General features: G+C 43.7%; 2 protein-coding genes across 2 annotated transcripts; one reads left to right on the top strand and one right to left on the bottom strand.

The window, feature by feature from the left end:
• Nucleotides 1–5,510: 5,510 nt before the first annotated feature.
• Nucleotides 5,511–9,325, top strand: LOC144180180 (uncharacterized). The gene is made up of 4 exons (XM_077708568.1): nt 5,511–5,660; nt 5,827–6,082; nt 6,808–7,019; nt 8,203–9,325. Exons 1-4 carry the CDS (start codon nt 5,621–5,623, stop codon nt 8,643–8,645), a joined length of 951 nt encoding a protein of 316 aa, XP_077564694.1. The 5' UTR covers nt 5,511–5,620; the 3' UTR covers nt 8,646–9,325.
• A 4,496-nt stretch (nt 9,326–13,821) lies between these two features.
• Nucleotides 13,822–15,470, bottom strand: LOC144180737 (THAP domain-containing protein 1 B-like). Its single transcript, XM_077709008.1, has 3 exons — nt 15,123–15,470; nt 14,216–14,311; nt 13,822–14,153 (listed from the first exon to the last, which is right to left on the bottom strand). Exons 1-3 carry the CDS (start codon nt 15,325–15,327, stop codon nt 14,059–14,061), a joined length of 396 nt encoding a protein of 131 aa, XP_077565134.1. The 5' UTR covers nt 15,328–15,470; the 3' UTR covers nt 13,822–14,058.
• Between the last annotated feature and the right edge of the window lie 4,410 nt (nt 15,471–19,880).

The raw sequence follows: 19,880 nt of genomic DNA, 5'->3' as shown, positions 1-19,880 counted from the left end.
ACTCCGCACGGACAACGGAGAACTTGGGGAGACACGGTCGGACAGCGGACGGACATTGCGAAGTCTTAAGGTGCTTCGAACCTAAAAAGACGAAGCACCAGTGCTGCTTTCGCTGCGGAAGTCACGATCGGATTCAATGCCGTCCGTCTCTGCTTTAGTTTTTAAACGGCGAAGAGGAGGCCTCGGTTACATTCCCGCGTTAAAGCAAAAAATGCTGGCTGTCACCTACAAGGACAACGAACACTTGGGATTCACGGAATTTTAAACCATCAACTTGTTGACATGGCCTAATGCTTCCAAGCCGCAGTGTACTGTTGTTATTGTTTCCTTTCGTTATTTCAAACTTTCATTGATTCGAATTGAGATAATGTCACCTTGCGGTTCAAGTTGACCTGTGTTTGATGCAGGCAGACCGTTCAAAACTAATATAAGCACTAGCACAGGTCACAGATGCCTGTTGTACGCAAGGCCAAAGACCCTTCAGGTGTTTGTGTGGACATATGTCAGTACAGAACCGGCACAAGCAACATTTTTTCTACTGAGAATAAACGTCGTATTTCTTGTTACGACAGAAAACGAATAAAAAGCACGCGTTAAAAACAAGAAGTGCAAGTTTCGCGCTTTCCCACCGGTTGGCACGCGAGCGCTGGGAGCGCGGGAAACTTGAACAGAGCAATCGGAATTACATCAGCCATGGGGGAAGCCAGAGGGGAAGGAAAAACATGAGACGTAAAAGAGGGAGAGAGAAAATCTTGTTGCAATGCATGAAGACTGTCGTCCTTCGAAGGCATTTGCACTGTAGCCAGGAGGTAAGCGGACAATTTGTCTCTTTTCCAATGCAACGGAGCTCCTGGCTGCAGGCATGCCCGAAAATTCGCCAAGCCGTTCTATATTTCCACCGCCATTTCTTAGCCTTATGGGCTATCGTGCCATGCAGGGTAGCTCCAAACTCGTTTTTGTATAAGTATAAAATGGATTGCGCGAAATGTCGCTTAGTTGGTAGAACAATTTATTACCATGGCAGCGCGGTTCTAACGCGCCCCCGATTGTAGCGCACACTAGAATTCGACACCCGGAAACCACAAAAATAACGTGGTGTTCATTGAATACAGCGCACACGAAATACAGGCGTTACAGAGGCTTCAAAATTGTACAGATAATGTAATGGAACACTACCTATCACAGGCTTTTGGCAGTGAATGTCCTTCCGTGAAACTTTTCACTTAAAAATATATTCCCTTTGTTTTCCCCAAATCACTAACGCACCACTCTGGGACGCTTTATGCACGGGGAGCTGCCCGGTTCACTTCCGTTTCCGCCAAGACGACTACTTTGCGTTTTAACGAAACATCCATCGTTCATTTAGATTCTTCGTTTCGCCTTCCAGTTCTCGGTTTCGGTTTTGCGGTTTTGTGGTGTTGCGGCCGATTGTAACGCGCAGGCAGTATCAAACGCCTTTTTTTCACAAAGATAGGTGCACGTTAGAATAGCGCAAATACGGCAAGCCGCAATGCTGCTGCTAACTGATCAAAGGTTCGCTCCAGGCCACACGCGTCTTTTTTATTCAAGTATTTCATTTCCTTTACTACATATATCACCACTTATATCCGTTAGGGACAACGAACATGATCAATCACGATTACGCAAATACCATCGTATCGCGGACAACCATTAGTTATACGTTACGCCTGACAAGGTGAGTGTAGGACACCGGCTACGACCGCATGATGCAGGATAATTTATTATATGTTTTTTTTCTTACATTTTTCGGGAGCGCGGAGCATGCTGCACCAAAAAAGCGATAAAACCATCGGAAGTTTTTCGGAACGATTCTCAGGGCTGCGCACGCGCACTGTAACAAATGTCGATTACGCAAAATATTCAATCATGGCGTAGTACCCAATTTCCACAGCTTGAAACGGTGCCCTGCAACGCCAAAATCAAGAAAATGCATTACCGGTGCCAAAAAATATGCAACCGTCAAATATGCGTGTGGATTCAGTTGTCTCGCAAGTATCCGTCAGACTTAATCAGCAACAAAGCCAACCAGTCTAGACTGCACAGATGCTAGTCTTTCAAAGGCCTTTGCGACGTCTTCGCCGACACCGAGGATGGAAAAGACGCTCTTTAGCAATTTGAATGGGATACAAACCCATTGATTGCAAGTTTATGCGTCCTCTCATCCTCCGAGCAACGCATTTCCCAGCTTCCGAATTGTATTCTCAGGTCCCGGTGTCGTCCTCGCCAACTTCAATTTTGGGAAAGATAGATTTCCATCTGTGAAGACCGGCTGCGGCTCCTTTAAAGCAGCCTCAGCCTAGCGTGTGCCTTGCCCCCTGAAAATGCCTGCCTTTAAAAGACTCAATCTTTTCAGCTTATCCTCACTGCTCGTTTTCAACATGAGCAACCTCAAATAGTTCACATTTTGCTTGACAAACTTAGAGTTGAGATTGGATTCCGGAGCTGATGGAGGCTCCTTCCACTCGTGCGATTCGTGTGTATTGAATGACCTTCATTATATTTTTCGGGGTGGTAGTGGGCGGGGGAGGGGGTGGGGGGAGCTATTGCAGGCGGGTGATGTTGCAGGCTGTTGCGCTTCCAAAATAGGCGAAAAAAGTTGGTAGGTTCCAATGGTTCCTTGTAGGTTCTGTGATGCTCTTTTGCATGCCTACATAGAGCAAGCGTTCACATTTCTGAAATACCGGATTCGGCACTGTGGAAAACTAGGCGTCTTCATGGTACTGCTGCAGGTTGCATATATGCCAGGTATAAAAAAACTGTAAAGAAATTAAAGTAAAAGGATTAGCGTTGGAGTTGTATCTTAATTGACTGGATTATTCCTCACTCCATTTATATTGTAATATAACTCACTGGTTTAAAATCTAAGAGTTTTTGATGGTAAGCTGTGCCATCACTTGGTTTGGGCCACTCCGGGCAAGCTCCCAAGAAAATTCTGGAAAACGTCAAAAAAGAGTGACTGTGTACCTTTACTTGGCTTTATAGATCAGTTTAACCAATCAAGAACGCTCGGTTATCGAAGACCGCGCCGAAATCGGCCAGAAAATAGGGAATTTGAGTAGAAAACATCCGATGTCACGCTAAACCTAATCGGGATCTGAAGTGGACAAATTTCATAATTCGGACCTCAATCATCTAGGTACCAGTACCAAAAGAAGGCTAAAACCAAAGCGAAAAGGAAAATGTAATCGGTTTTGACCTGTGAGGCGGCAAGATCAAGAAAAATGTATATTCTTACGAGTGGTACATATACTGGTTCCAGCCAAACATGGGTGCACCCTTCCGAGAGCAGTCTGCCAGCAGACCAAATTGGGGCTAACTTTTCAACGGCTAGCTCGATTTTTGTGAAATTTGTGGCGTATGAACCACAAAATTACGGAGATAGCGCTTGGAAAAAGCATAGAAACGGTGGAAGTAAGAAAAGTCAAGAAAAACACCGGACACAGCAGGGTTGAAAGCCTGGGCTACAGGGTTGCCAGACCTTCCAAAAAACCTGATAAATTTGGCAGAAAAGTTTGTTCTTGCTTCAGACTGCGAGAATAACTTTGTTAGATTGAGATAAAATCGGAGCAAAACGGAAGGACAACATATGATGCTCGAAAAATCTGAAGAACACTGGGGGAAAAAATTATGCACTACACCAAAGGAAAAGTAGCTACACCCCACGCGTCGAGGGATGACTCCAGGAGCGTACACCCAATAACAACGTCCGATCATGCAACAGGGACCAAAGGATCAACAGCTCCGCCAAAACCAGGGCAGAGTGCATCCCAACAAGTAAGACTTGAACAACTGCGGAAGGAAAAGAAGAAGAAACAGAAGATGAAGGATGGCACTAAAGAGAACACCCACGGAGGACAGGAAGACGACGAGACTTCACAAACCAGGGAGAACATTCCCTGGTTTGAAGAAGAGGAAGAGGATAGAGGGAAACAGAAGAAGGAGGACACACCAAAGGAAGTAGCTACAAAGGACTCTTGGGAAGAATCAACAGAAGAGGAACAAGAAGAACAAGGTGACAGAGGAGCGCAGGAATCTTTCAGAAGACAACCAAGAGAGGCCGAAGGTACCAAGACTAACGAAGAAGTTAAGAAAGAGAAACTGGACAGTCAGTCGTCCCGTACGAAACTTTAACCTGCCGACAAGGCAATGACAAATGCCCTCGTTCAAATTGCAAGTATATTAGGGGACAATGAGAAGCTGCAAGAACAGGTAGATGTCGTCCTAACCGAGCAGGCCTGACTTAAGGGCATCATTACGAGTCAACGGGAGGAACTGGCCTACAAAAGAGGACGAATTAGCGAACTCGAAAAACAGTTCGAAAGCAAGAAAGACACTCACCAAAACGAACCAGGTAAACCAGAAGAGAGGAAGCCAAACTACGCCCTGGTTGTGTCCTCAGGGACAATGGGCAAACAAGAGGTGGCATCGTTAATCAAAAAGAGCATCCATCCACCTGACCTTGGTCTCCGAGACGCTACAATCAAACCTGGGAGGGAAGGTGTAATATTCACCACCACATCGAAGGAAGGCTCAGCGAAGATTGAGACGCACCTCCAAGGAAAAATAAAGGACCTCCAAATCGAGAGACCTAAGGAAAATAGATACCCAATAAAGGTGATTGGAATTGACGAAGAAGCGGAAGTAGGAACGATCGTGCAAACGATTATCTAACAAAACAACTTACCTTGCACTACTAGAGATATCGAGGTCAAGAAAACCTGGAAAGGAAGACCAGGAACAACAGCATTTTTGGCACCTAAAGGAGTACTGACACGAAATTTCAAAGCTGTGATAACTATGTAAAACGCTTCCTTTTTATCAGGAGATATCTCCCAGCAAGTTTCAACAGCAACAGTTCAGCGAAACATATTTAAAATCCATTTTAATCTTCGCCCGCACGAGAAAGGCCAGAGCGGGCCGACATGACATCATGTGCTACTTGCCCCAAACTGCCGACGTCGGGGCTCCCGTGACGAAGCCGACGCGCTGGCTGTGGTTGGCGCGCGCTGCTCGGGCGTGTGTACACGTCATGGTTTTAGGACTGACGTCATGCTGCCCGGGTATTTGGGGACGGCGAAGACCTCGGCCGGTCTGGGCGCGCGCGTGCGCTCGCTTGCGCGCGCGCTTCCAGAGAGGCAGCGATGCGGCAAGAATGGTGACGTCATGTGATACATCCTGTCATGGCGGCCGCTCGGCGTTTTTCAGTCGAAACCGAAACTGGCACGAATAAACGACGCCGTAAATGAATGTTTACGCTGCGCTCGACCGTCTAATCTGTCATTCTATGATTAGTGGGCTGTTAGGCACGCATAGCAGCGAAAAAAATGTAACACGAAAATTTCGTGTCAGTACTTCCTTAACAAAGAGGGACACCAGGCGCTGAACAACAGGTCACACCTGTACATCGGATGGAGCAGGTGCCGCGTTTTTTATCATTTCTTCTTACCGCGATGTACCACGTGTGCAGAACATGGACACAACGCTATTCGCCCCGAGCGCGAACAGAGTCGGCCCCTGGCGGCGGCGGGACGAACTGCTCCTAGTGTGGATAAGTGCTGGCGTCGTCTGCTAACTCCCACTGCTTTGGGGCGCCTTCCGCATGGCTACGATGGAAAGCGAAGAGGACGACCTGTTTCACAGTGAGTAATTTGTGGTTACTATTCATTCGCAAGCATGACAAGCCTTTAATCCGTGATCGCGGGCAATAATGTGCGCATTTGATTTGTTTTGATGGGGGTGATCGCTGGCGGTCGCCGATAACCCAGCGGTGGAGAAGGCTAATGTCATTGTGTCAAAACCTCGCAGTTTCCTTGCCGTTGAGCACGATTCTCGACTACGTCGGGGACGGCTCAAGATGCCTTGTTGAAGGGGACTTGGTGTTGGAAGCCGGACACGTGATAGAATGCAGCGCAGTCTCCTCTTCGTGCCGATCCAGCGGGCCGGTGCACATAATTGCCTACGTGCTGCAGTCATCGGCACTGAATAACGACCCGCTGAAAGTCGAACTCAGACTGCAGGATGAAGCGACGATCGTTGAAATCAACTGCACCTGTCCCGCTGGGTAAGCTGAACGTCGTGCAGCACGCGCGGTAACATGTGCACGTGAGTGAAATGGACGTCGAGCGACCGGCCAACAATTCGTGCGTGTGAAAATGTTGCGTAAAAAAACATGATCACCACGCTATGCGGCTGTGTAATATTTGTGCCACTAATCCTTATCTTACTCTTTTCCGCGACCTATTCGAGATCGTCCCCGAACACGTGCTGCTCGCAAATATTTTACCTCTCCCCCGTCCTCTCGGCGCTGCGCCGGGAAAGTTAGCCTAGGAGTGTTGGGAAAAATATAATATGGCAATTTCAACTGGATATGTGCACGCATATTTTCTACACGTTCGCTTTGCACCTTCAACATGTGATTGTCAACAGCACTAAATTCAGTAACAGTAATCCAAGTGTGCAGTTAAATGCCAGGTAAAACGTAGCTTTGCGGGAGCTATTTTTAATACCGTAGTAACTACACAGATTCAGACTAGCTTGACAGTTTTGTAACTAACACTGTTTGCAGTGGGTGAAGCTCCGAGCAGAATTTCGAGGTCGCCGGCGGTGCTCGACTGAATTATTAAAACTGACAGAAAGCTGAATTTTACAAAGAATGCTGTTAAATATTGCCGAAAAACTTGTTACTATGAATATACAGATTTCCTGTACCATGTAGGCTAACTTACCTGTGGTAGTGATCTTTTGATACTTTGTATTTGCAACTTAGGGCATCTTTTTTTCTTTCAGAGCATCCCAAAAGTGCAAGCACTGCATTGCAGTTCTATTGTACATCAAGCAAAGAAAGCAGTTGACTTTGCTTTCCTCAACAGATTTGCCGCAGTCATGGGGACAGAACGCCAAATACACTGTAAAACAGAAATATGCACCCACCACTGTCCTCAATCTACCCTGCTGCCCAAAGGCAAGTTGCATTGTTGAAATTAAAAGTACTTCTTTTTGTAGGCTTGGGCCGAGGGTATAACCGCTGGATATGAAAATATCACTTAATGTACTGTCATGAAGCACAAGGCAAAAAGGGCCAGCAGACTAATGTCAAGTTTTTAGTTACTGTTTTTTCTGTTCATGAACACTGTAGCAAATTTCAAAATTTACAATGAATTTTAAATTAACTGCTACCATGGCTGCAATACGTGCCAAATGAGAAATTCTGGACTTAATTGTATCAACGGTTGTAGCAGCTTACATTTTTTAAACACGAACTGCATATTCAGTTCCAGGAACCTGCTGTTCCCCGTCCCAGAGACGGCGTGCTACAACGCTTGACAGCCAACCTGCCGTACACATCTACGGCAGAAATGCACATGAAAAAGAAAGTGAGACTCGGTAAGATTTTGCTTTGTAGTTTCCGGTATCATGAAGTATAATATGATACAGCGCAAAATATTGTGTAGAAATTGCTCCATCCCAATCTGAGAGTCCTTTAAGATTGCAGCACAGTGCACAACACCTGTCCCTCCCTTTCAAATGTCGGTGCACTGTGACCAATGTGCGCTATCTTTTGGCATTGTAATTTAAATCAGTTGCATACAGCATAACAGTAGCATGCAAGATAACTATCATTGTAAGAAAAATAAATAGAACTTGCTTTTTTTGTTTCATGCTTCATCTTTGCAATTATTTAATCCTATAATCATTTCTTGCTGTATATTAGGGCATTGCAATGCCAACAGTGTGTGTGAATAATTCAACATACCCCTTTTTACCCGTGATTTATTTCTACTTGAAAAACCATGTAAATATTCATTTGCTTCAATGCAGCACCTGATGCATCCATGCAACCCGAGGCCTCCACCCAGGAAACTTTGAGCACGGCCCCAGCTCAACGCCAAAGACCACCATCAGTGCTTCAGTTGATAAGAAGAACTGACAAGGTAGACCTTCAAGCTTTTTTGGAGGAGGCGCATGAGTGGTACGACGAAAACACCATTCTTGACATCCAAAGGTGTACCATAGAGAAATCCTCAAGTGAGGAGTGGCATGAGTATCGCCGTGGAATGGCGACAAGCAGCATTGTGCATTCATTTAAGACTAAGGCCCACAAACTGCAAACTGAGCCCCGACCGCACAACCTGACTGGCCTGTACAAAGCTGTGACAAGGCAGAACCATTTTCAGAGTGCAGCAATGGTGAAAGGCCTTCAGAAAGAGTCCGAGGCCCGGGAAGTTTACCGGGCAGGCATGACTGCAGACGGCCACGATGTCGAAATCGGTGAGACTGGACTCGTCATCTGGCAGCACTTCCCTTTAATGGGGTGCTCTCCAGACGGAGTAGTTTCGTTCCGGTGCGAGTGCTGCCCAGCGAGGCAGACACTCCTGGAAATAAAGTGTCCAGTGAAGGTGGCAAACTCGTTTAGCAAAGATCGCCCTAAGCCTCATTACATGACTCAAATGCAGGTGCAGATGGGGATCGTAGGCATTTCAACATGCGATTTTTTTGTCTACGAGTCACCTGATGTGTGGCGGCTCTTAAGGGTAACATTTGATGAGGCACGTTTCAACGACTGCTACAATGCGGTGAAGTCGATTTATGCAGAGTACCTTTTTGACGCCCTTCGCGCACCATAATGACATAATACAAAGTATCACTGCAGCCTATTCTGGTCCACTGCAAGACGAAGGGCTCCCCTAATGATTTCCAACCACTCCTGTCCTGCTTTTATCGATTCTATTCGTTGCCCCAAATTTCCTAATTTCGTCCCTCCATCAGATTAATGGTCATCCCCTTCTGCTAGACCTATCTCTTGGTAGCCACTCTGGTACCCTGGCATCCACCCGTTGTTGGTTCGTCTCATTACATGACCAGCCCAAGTCAATTTCTTTTTGTTTACTTTAACTATGATGTCCTCTACTCAAGTTTGCTCCCTGATCAAAGAAGCTTGTTTCCTGTCGCTGAGTGTTACTCTGATTATTATTTGCTTCATGGCCCACTGGGCCAACCTAAGTTTGCTTTCAAGTTGCATAGTAAGGTGCCAAGTTTCCACTCCATATGTCATCCCTGGCAGGATGTGTTGGTTGTATATTGTCACTTATGCGGTTAACTATTTCTTTGGTAAAAGCTTGTATACAACTCAGAGTAGGCTGCGGGGTCTGTAATTCCTAAGGTCTTCTCTTCCCGAACTTTTCTTTCCTCCATGTTCTACAGACTGTTAACAAGATTTTCTTGACACTTTTATGGATGCCAAACCTCCCCCCTCCCCCTACTGACCATCCCCCTCATTTAAAAAAAACTCACGGAGAAACTGACACCCATTGTACATTGATTGACCAATGACTTGCTGATTGTTTCTTTTGTTGCAATGCATTTTTTGTGAATTTTGATTGTATTCTTTGGTACTATTTTCTGCATTGTAATTTTTATTTTTCTGCACCCTACTCTGCTGTGGCACCGAGTTCAGGCTACAACTATTGTGAAATACCTGAGAATATGAAACAAGTTCAGGCTACAACTATTGTGAAATATCTCAGAATATGAAGCCTGTTCGGGATCTATTCGCACAGCTACAGAAACTATGTTTTAGTACAGGGGCAGAAGTTTGTGAACCCCTCTGAATGAATTGACTGCAATAAAAAGAGAGCTTTGGGGGCACAGCTTGTGCGTGATCTTCATTTATTTTTCATAAACTTCCTTCAGAGAAATAAATATATGTACAACCTGAGATCAACGGTTTGAGGAATCATCGTTGTTAATCTAATGGGATGGAAGTGGTGTACATAACATAAGGCATCATTTACACAAACACTAATAAAACTTGCAAACTTTGCGTGAAAAAAGACAAAAAAATCACAGACAAATAAAATCACAGTTATCTTGTACTACCCACATACACTTGCAAGTGGTAGACTAGTGAGCACTCGAAGCACATTTATGACTGCAAACAGAAAAAAAGGCGTATGGGATTTGCTGCTTCAGAACTATGATGGCTGCTTCTGACAAACATTGGGGTACTAAAAAATCAAAACTGTCCTCTTGTCGGCAAAGCAAACGTAACACGTGAAGGAATATCGTGTCGCATTTTGAAAACCATGGGTTTTAAAATAACTCTCTGTTAACACGATTATTTAACACAACTTAACTACAGCACGCCGACAGACTTTGGTTTAGCAGGAGATAAACAATGAACATCTTTAAAAAAACCACGCTCAGTCACACGATTATTTGACACTACTTGACTACAACTCTTTGGTGCGTATTTGGGAGGAACTTGTTTTCAGCCAAGATGGGCCTTGAAAGGTTCACAACACCAGCAAGCAACAAAACTACTTTGTCAAAGACAGGAAGAAGTTGCAAAGGAAATTTCTGCTGCAAGGTTTTATAAACTTTCAAACGTTGTATTGCTCGCTCAACGTGCACTCGTGCCCTAGCAATAGCTTGGTTACGAAGTGCTTCGTGCTTTTCCATCTGCCGCCTTTTTTTTAAGAACGGAGGTCTATCCATGCCTACTCGGGCTTCTTCGCAAAGGTTGTCAATCAAGAATCCCTTGTCTACCATCACATGGTCAACGTATGGCATGCACGTGTTGAGAATGTCTGATCGGGCAGTGAGCTGAGAATCTGATGCTCTTCCGCCATACCCAGTGCCTACCAACGTTATCATGCCACTTGGTGCACAGCCAATTAGGACTTTGATGGTGTAGGTTTTCTTGTAGTGACTGTAGGTCAACAAACATGACGTTAGGTCCCCTGGCCTTTCAAGTGCGATCTCTGTGCAGTCAAGCACAACACGTGTGTTTCTATACTGCTGAAAATAAATAGTCAGGTTCTCCAGTATAGACTCCTTTGAGGGAAAAAAACTGCATCTGCCACAACACGCGCAAGAATGCAAATGCTAATCTTTAGAATACTGGCTGCCGTAGTTCGGTGCACAGAAAACAATAGCCCCAGAAAGCTGAAATTAATGTTGTGGTACAGCTTAACAAAGACCATCAAAACCACGTCTTCGTCGCTTAAGGCAAAGCCTCTTGGTACACAAACAGTGCGTAAAGCAGTGAACTCTGAAATTATGTTCTGCATAAGCTGAAGACACCCCAGCCCTGTTAAAGTCCGAATTTCGCTTTCCTCTTCAACAAGTGAGTACGAGAGCAACGGCTTCGAACGCCCAATTTCTGGCTGAGGGTTCACTTGGATGCAAGCATCTCGTAATGTACCCGCCTGCTGGCACACAATGGAAGCCAACATCTGAAGAACATCCTCAGGTGGCACTGTAAAAAATGTGCAAGTCTACAATTAGGCAGTGGCATACCTGGCACTGCATGTTGTGGAATAAGCAGTCATTTTGCAAACAAGTAACTCTTCTCTAGCAAGAGACTGTTTCTATACACTCCTCTAGTTTGAGCGTGGTCCCTTAGTAAGCATATTATTCAAGCAATTCAGTAACGCAACTATTCAGACGTTGATGAAAGGTTAATTCATTCGCATCTTAGGAGTGCATATCCTGTATAAGAACAAAATTCCGGTTTCGAAGCAGCCAGGGCTGTGAACTTAATTCGCAGGTTATAACTTTTCCAGATTTGCTCTCAGGAAACAGAGGAAACTGTATAAAAACGAAAATGCAAGCGCACGTGCTTCCTATCCATTTAGTTGCTGTGAATAACCTTGGCTCCGAGGCTTACGGCTGCAATTGCAGCATTTGCAGAGGGTACTTTTGCCAACAGCTAGAGTTATAAATCTGACTAGTAATGTTAGTGCAATTTTTGGACCAACCTTCAACAGTGTTATCCTCTGTGTCGCAGGCACTGCAGTTGTCAGCACCATCATCACCTGCACAGTAGCGTATTAAGTTCCCAAGTAGTGTTCGATGAAAAATTCCACCTACCAATGGCGAAAGCATCCTTTAAACTGCTACCTGGGTCTTTTGCACTGGATGGCCCTTGGCTGGCTTCTACATACAAGCGAGAAATAACAGTGTAGCTTGTCACAACCCGAATTCTTTGGGGCTACTGTAATTTAATAAATCAGACACAATGTGATGCAAATTGTGAACATCTGACAGCAGAAATACAATATCAGAAACGTCTCACAGTATAAAACACGCAAAATATATTTTAGCAATATTCAGGCACACTGTTATGGCATTTAGGCACAAGCCGACCATTTCTTGAAGTTCAATGAAGAAAGATGTACCCATTAAATGCAATATCATTAGTCTAAGTATTAGTTCTCTTGTATTGAACAAAAATAAGCGTGACGGCAGAATAACCGCTAAGAAAAACTGTGCTAGCACCTACCCATGTGTTACACTAATCTTGCTGCAACCTAGTATGCGCATTGTTTGTCTGCCTTCCTCTGTACGTCCAGTTAGCGCAATTTTCATACGGCATAATGCAACAACTAGACCAACAACACATTGTACTGCAGTAGAACAGATTCTCACCACACAACACGTTTCTTCTCAAGTAACCCTACCAAAGAAACATCTCCCAGGTTCGAAAGTCGAACAAAATTTCCGTATTTTTAAAATAGCCGGTCCTGTCAAGAACGAATGAATAAAACCTACAGGCTGGCCCTGAATTTACATATTATGGGGAGCATGAAACAATGCTTCCCCAAATCCGCGCCATCGCAATAATGACGATGATGCATCATTTGTATTCGAGATAGGCATGGCCAGGCAAACTCTACAATTGGTTTAGAAAGACGTGCCAGCCAAATAAAACTGCCAAAGGAAGGGCTGCAAAGGTGCAGTAATTAGAGCACTGCATGGGCCCGGGTCGGCCCGAAAGCCCGGGCCCGACCCAGCCCGCGGGCCTGGCCGCCCGAATTCGATTATCGGCAGGCCCGGGATGGGCCTGGGCTCAGTGCCGCGGTCCCGGGTCGGGATCGGGCTTGAATTCATAGGCCCGGCCGTTAATAGTTCCGACATGAAGTGTAGAAAAGAACATAAAAATGAACATTCTGAGTTTATTTTTATGCGCTTCTTATGTTAGTTGTAGGAATTGTTTTAAAAACATGTTTTGCAATGTCTGATAGTCACTCTACTGTTTTTTTTTAAATTGCATTTCACGTACTGCATCAAAATTTTATATTTTCGTGTGTAACATACCAAAGGTGCAGTTACAAAGAATGCCCTAGCGGGGAAGGAATTAAGACAACCTGGAGCTGTGCGCCCATGACTATGTACACGTGTTTTAAATGTCGCACCAATCCAAAAGCGGCTGCCGTGGCCGGGAATAAAACTCGCGTTCTAGAGAAACACCATCGCTTAACAACCACTGCAGGTAAAATATTTCAATGCACACACATACTTCAAAACGGGGAGCAAGAAATTTCAGCAATACCAAATTGTGGCCGAGACAACCACGTGAAGTTGCCAAGAGTCTGGTCATCACAGTTGATGGTGTCTCTGGTGTAAGATTACGAGCTATTATTACGCCAATGTGGCGTGAACTGCAGATGGTGTAAGCTAAACTACGTGCACTTTAAAACCTTTATTTTTTGCGTTTCAATTACTGATGTGCTTGTAGACTAGATGTTCCGTCTGATTGCCCGCTAAGAAGACACTGGACCAAATATAATAAACAAATTTTCTTCACCGTCTATGACCTGGCCTGATCACACACAGCGTGACCTCCCTAGGCTCAAAAATAAATGACTGGGCCCGGGCCTGGGCTTGAGACGACGGGCCCAGGCCGGGCCAGGGCTTGGCCTTATAGGCCCGGGTCGGGCTCGGGCTTCACAAAGCGGGCTCGGGCCTTACATTGGGGCCCACGCAGTGCTGACCATTATTTCTTATTAATAAGCACAGCTCACATCACTCCTGCAGTTTAATAGTGCCTCTGGCCAGTCAGTGAGTGGAAGCAATTTGGCCATTGTCTTTAGTAAAAAAAAAACGGCTTTATCGAGAGTTATGAACAAGGTGGTGAGCATAAGTTGCTCACCAATAAACTTCTAGGTTGTTCAACACCAATAAAAACGTGCAACAGACCGGTATTGATTCACTGGCTATATTCGACCCATCTTTGGACTTACACTCCGACGTACCTTAAAACAATTTGTTCATTTCATGCAACTCACCCGCACTGCTGCTGGGGGAGTCCACAAGTTTTGTCAGCTGATTCAAAACTGGAGCTCTGTAGACTAATAAAAAAAAACAATGTGTCAATTTGATGAGGTCTTAAAAATAACAAACAAACTCTCACCTGGTGCCTTTCGCGGTAACTTTGGTCTGTCAAAACTGCGCTGCGGCAGATTCAGTGTAGGTTCAGCATTGGTCTTCAACTTTCTTCGCTTGCAGACTAGAAGAAAAAAAAAGCGTGCGAGGGAGGGCACATTAAGGTGCCTGTTTTGAACCCTACATCGGTAACAATTTCAAAGAAGGCTGTTTTCAGCGAGAACGCTATTTGCACGCAGTTTTACTGTAACTAGTTGCGGTTTTAGACGAAACGATCGCTTGGAATCAGGTACTAAGTATGTGGTAGCGACTACACTTAGCACGATTCCACTCAACATGTCGCACAGGAAACTGTCTCTAAAACAAAGCCAGGAAGTCCATGAGGAATTGTGTTTCCTCCAGAAACTGGACGAAACTCAATTAGAACCCTAAAACTTGCGGGTGTTGCACATTAACCATGCAGCGTACGTGATAAACAAACGCTAGCTCAACGCACAGGGAGGTAGATAGGTTCAATCTATGCAACACTTGAACATCAGCCGTGTTTACAAGGCTACGACAAAAGCTCAGTGAACCGTTTCTGTAGAAAACGGCACGCCGCCCTTGTACGTCGCGGCGAAGTCACAGCGTCAAAGACAGGATCATCGACGCGTCACCTCACCGCTCCGCCAGCCCGCTGCGATGCCCTTCTGTCGAAGCCATGTAAACAGGACCACATTTTAACAAATCAGCATCTCAACGTCCACACGAACTGGTACCACAGTGATGCGGTACGTATCGCGAGAAATAAATAGGAATAGGGGAGCGCGTTGGTAATGCCGACGATCGCAAGAGAGCCCACGGGCATTGTTTACGCTACCTTCGCGCATACGATTCTCGCCGCTGAAGTACTGCGGGCCGCAGATAATTCGAACCATAAAATTTTAGAGACTCACCTTTTCCGTTTCTCCTCACGGCTACGAAAGCATCGTCAGCGAAATGCTTGCTGCACACCATCGCATATTTGGACGGCTCTTTGTCGTTCCGCAGCCTTGCAAGCCACTTTTTGCGGTTCACGGCATTTTCAGGGTAGTAGTGGAAGCTTATCCCCGGTTCCGTGCAGTACGTAGAGCACTGGGGCACCGAACAATACCGAACCATCCTTGTCAGCGGGATGGTTTTAACGATATCACGCGAAATTAATCATAGCGAGTTGCCGCTCCATAGACGAACACAGTACTCGGTCGCGGCGTATCCACACTAGCGGCGCGACGCTATCGCCCCCTATATGTCGAGCTCGCGGCGAATAGATTGTGAAGCCCCGATCCGCTGCGTAAAGTGTGGGCAACGGGGCCTCGAGAGAGACGAATTCAGGAAGAACGCTCACTGTCACGCCTGTGACCTGGATGGCAGAGACCAAAGCAGAGACCACGAAATGATGTTCGGGGACTGTCCGGTCTACCGGGACAAGATTAAACAGGAACATAAGAGGATCATCACTACCGTTATATAAATTGACTAGTACGACTGAAAACGTAGTACCTAACTCACAAATGAACTCCACATAATCCAGGTTAACTTAGCTAGAGCATACAAAGCAAATCAATTCCTTATTAATCTCCAACAAGATGAACAATTAGATATTTCGTTAATACAAGAACCTTATACCCTCAAAAATAAAATAATAGGATTTCCACTTAAACATATTGTAACGGTAAACCAATTCTGCAACATTGGCTTGGCCAAGTGGATTGGATTAGCTGAAGAGGAGAAAGAGGATGCGGGAGCTGGGCTCTCTGGACTAGAGGAAGAAGAAGCCGGACCGCTGCTCGTGTCGTGCTCAACAGTGCTCGACTTTTCCCCGCCTTCGGAGCCTGCGCTATTGCCTTAATAAATCCCTCCCGGACGTAACAATATATTCGCAGCCAGTAAAGACCTCAAATCTGCCATTATAATCCACAAAACCCTCGCAGTGTGCCCAGTTTTTATAGCTCAAAACTTAGTGACAGCTAAAGTAACAAAGGGGAACAGAGAAATACTGAAGTTGCTACTGCCCACAAAACCGAGACATCAACACAGAACTTTCAAAAATAGAAGAAATAGTACAAAGACATAGGTCTGTAGAGTTATTAGTAGGTAGAGATTTTAACGCGCAAAATCAAATCTGGGGCAGCCAGACAACCGATGAAAGAGGGGAAAGAGTTTTAGAGCTGATCGCAACTAACGTTAACATTACTAAATAAGAAAGAATCGCCCACCACATTTAAGACAAGTAGGGAAAGAGGGTGGATAGATTTATCAATAGTTAACGCAGATTTAGCGAGAGATATTAATCAGTGGAAGGTATTAAAGTCTTTCAATAATAGTGACCACAGATGTATAAGAACTATATTCCAAAATTTCACAGTAGAAGATGTCTATGGCTTAATGTTAAAAGGAGAAGCTAGAATGATGTATGAAATAGCAAACGACGTATGGTTCGAAGAAGTACAAAAAAGGATTGGTACGGCCTACGAAATAGAAAACGCAATTAATACATTTTATAACAAGCTTGAAATACTAAGAGCGAAGTACAGTAAAAAGAAAAAAACCACCCAACCAAAAAGCCAACCCGTGGTGGAACATGGAGTTAGAGATTGAACGCAAACGAGTGAGGGCATATAGGAGAAGATACCAAAAAGCTAGAGGAGACATGAGAGAGAAGTATTAGAAGGAATACTACAAAGTGCACGACTGCTATAACAACATGATAGAGCTAGTTAAAAAGAATAGTTGGAAAACACTAACGTCAAAATTAACAAAAAATTCTTTAAACTTGGCATACAAAATAGCGCGAAATCAGTTAAAGAATCAAGTAACCTTTAAGAGCATAGAAAAGAAGATGGAGAGATAACAAAAACACTCCAAGAGACAATAGAATACTTACTAGGGAAACTGTACCCAGAACAAACACCACTAGTCCAGGAGCTCCAGACGGTGAAACTAGCTGGGGATAAGAATACCAGTAGTATTCAAACGCAATGTCGAGGGGACGGAGAACATCCTGGAAATAACGATACCCCATTTACCGAATTAGAAGTAACATTAGTTGTGGATAACTTTAGGAAAGATGTAACACCAGTACCGGACAAGATTAAAACCATTGTTACCCAAGCAATCTTCAGGAAACAAAAACAGTTCTTCTTGAATTTATTTAACGCCTGCTTTATGAACGCTTACTTTCCAGAAAGATGGAAGGGATCAAGGGTAATACTTATCCCCAAAACAAGACCAGACGCGACTTACGAGGAACGTGAATTTCGCCCAATACCTATTAATTCCATCCTAGGTAAAGTTATGGAGAAGTTATTTAGGGACCGACTATATCATCACCTCTATAATAATAATCTGTTTAATAAATATCAGTATGGCTTTACTGATAATACGTCAACAATAGAAGCTTTACAAGAAATATAGGAGAAGATACCAAAAAGCTAGAGGAGACATGAGAGAGAAGTATAAGAAGGAATACTACAAAGTGCACGACTGCTATAACAACATGATAGAGCTAGTTAAAAAGAATAGTTGGAAAACACTAACGTCAAAATTAACAAAAAATCCTTTAAAGTTGGCATACAAAATAGCGTGAAATCAGTTAAAGAATAAAGTAACCTTTAAGAGCATAGAAAAGAAGATGAAGAGATAACAAAAACACTCCAAGAAACAATAGAATTTTTACTAGGGAAACTGTACCCAGAGCAAACACCACTAGTCCAGGAGCTCCAGACGGTGAAACTAGCTGGGGATAAGAATACCAGTAGTATTCAAACGCAATGTCGAGGGGAAGGAGAACATCCTGGAAATAACGATACCCTATTTACCGAATTAGAAGTAACATGTATTTTGGATAACTTTAGGAAAGATGTAACACCAGTACCGGACAAGCTTAAAACCGTTGTTACCCAAGCAATCTTCAGGAAACACAAACAGTTCTTCTTGAATTTATTTAACACCTGCTTAATGAACGCTTACTTTCGAGAAAAATGGAAGGAATCAAGGGTAATACTTATCCCCAAAACAAGACCAAACGCGACTTACGAGGAACGTGAATCTCGCCCAATACCTATTAATTCCATCCTAGGTAAATTATGGAGAAGTTATTTAAGGACCGACTATATCGTCACCTCTATAACAATAATCTGTTTAATAAATATCAGTATGGCTTTACTCATAATACGTCAACAATAGAAGCTCTACAATAAATATAGGAGAAGATACCAAAAAGCTAGAGGAGACATGAGAGAGAAGTATAAGAAGGAATACTACAAAGTGCACGACTGCTATAACAACATGATAGAGCTAGTTAAAAAGAATAGTTGGAAAACACTAACGTCAAAATTAACAAAAAATCCTTTAAAGTTGGCATACAAAATAGCGTGAAATCAGTTAAAGAATAAAGTAACCTTTAAGAGCATAGAAAAGAAGATGGAGAGATAACAAAACCACTCCAAGAGACAATGGAATACTTACTAGAGAAACTGTACCCAGAACAAACACCACTAGTCATGGAGCTCCAGACGGTCAAACTAGCAGGAGATAAGAATACCAGTAGTATTCAAACGCAATGTCGAGGGGACGGAGAACATCCTGGAAATAACGATACCCCATTTACCGAATTAGAAGTAACATTAGTTGTGGATAACTTTAGGAAAGATGTAACACCAGTACCGGACAAGCTTAAAACCATTGTTACCCAAGCAATCTTCAGTAAACACAAACCGTTCTTCTTGAATTTATTTAACGCCTGCTTCATGAACGCTTACTTTCCTGAAAGATGGAAGGAATCAAGGGTAATACTTATCCCCAAAACAAGACCAGACGCGACTTACGAGGAACGTGAATTTCGCCCAATACCTATTAATTCCATCCTAGGTAAAGTTATGGAGAAGTTATTTAAGGACCGACTATATCGTCACCTCTATAAAAATAATCTGTTTAATAAATATCAGTATGGCTTTACTCATAATACGTTAACAATAGAAGCTTTACCAGAAATAAAACAGCGGGCTACAAGAGCGAAACTAGACAAAACCAACACCTTAATCGTGTCTTTCGACATAAGGAATGCATTCAACTCTATTAACCCAGCTATAGTAACAAAAAAACTAGAAGAATACAAATGTTACAGTAATTTAATTAAACTAACACATGGTGTACTTACACGGGGGAGATTGTCTACGAAACTGACAATATTTAAGGTTATTAAGCCATTAGAGATGGGCTCGCCACAAGGCTCACCACTTAGCCCACTTTACTGGAATATCACCATAGCTCGCTTACTAGATAAAGAACTCCCAAATGAAACCCACATCCAAGTTTCGCAGATGATATAGTAATCATCGTTCAGTTGAATTCAAGAAAAGATGAGAAGAAAAAACAAACAGAGTTATAAAAATAAATAAATACTGGGCTGTAAGCAAAGGAATAACCATAAATAATGACAAAGTACAAGCAATGATAATAGGAAAACAGTATGAAAACCATCCACCTATACTCCAAATAGGTTCAAGCAGAATAAGAACAGTCTACGAAATGAAGTTACTCGGAATAATATTAGATAATAAGTTAACATTTTTACCTCATTCAAAATATCTAAAAGGAAAAATAGCCAAGATCACATACAACCTGAACACGACGCTAAACAACGACAAGAGTTCAAAAAGATAATTAGTGCG

This window comes from Haemaphysalis longicornis, unplaced genomic scaffold, assembly GCF_048455015.1.
Source record: "Haemaphysalis longicornis isolate Haplotype H1 unplaced genomic scaffold, Haemaphysalis longicornis Haplotype H1 scaffold_4, whole genome shotgun sequence".
NCBI lineage: Eukaryota > Metazoa > Arthropoda > Arachnida > Ixodida > Ixodidae > Haemaphysalis > Haemaphysalis longicornis.
This window is presented reverse-complemented; position numbering and strand designations above follow the sequence as displayed.

Excerpts from the sequence above, each read along its gene's own strand:
- LOC144180737 (XM_077709008.1), bottom strand. The coding sequence starts at position 15,327 with ATGGTTCGGTATTGTTCGGTGCCCCAGTGCTCTACGTACTGCACGGAA. Across the intron at positions 14,312-15,122 it reads CGTGAGGAGAAACGGAAAAG|TCTGCAAGCGAAGAAAGTTG; the intron begins GTGAGTCTCTAA and ends TTTTTCTTCTAG. Across the intron at positions 14,154-14,215 it reads GTTACCGCGAAAGGCACCAG|TCTACAGAGCTCCAGTTTTG; the intron begins GTGAGAGTTTGT and ends TTTTTTTATTAG.
- LOC144180180 (XM_077708568.1), top strand. The coding sequence starts at position 5,621 with ATGGCTACGATGGAAAGCGAAGAGGACGACCTGTTTCACA. Across the intron at positions 5,661-5,826 it reads AGAGGACGACCTGTTTCACA|TTTCCTTGCCGTTGAGCACG; the intron begins GTGAGTAATTTG and ends AAAACCTCGCAG. Across the intron at positions 6,083-6,807 it reads AACTGCACCTGTCCCGCTGG|AGCATCCCAAAAGTGCAAGC; the intron begins GTAAGCTGAACG and ends TTTTTCTTTCAG.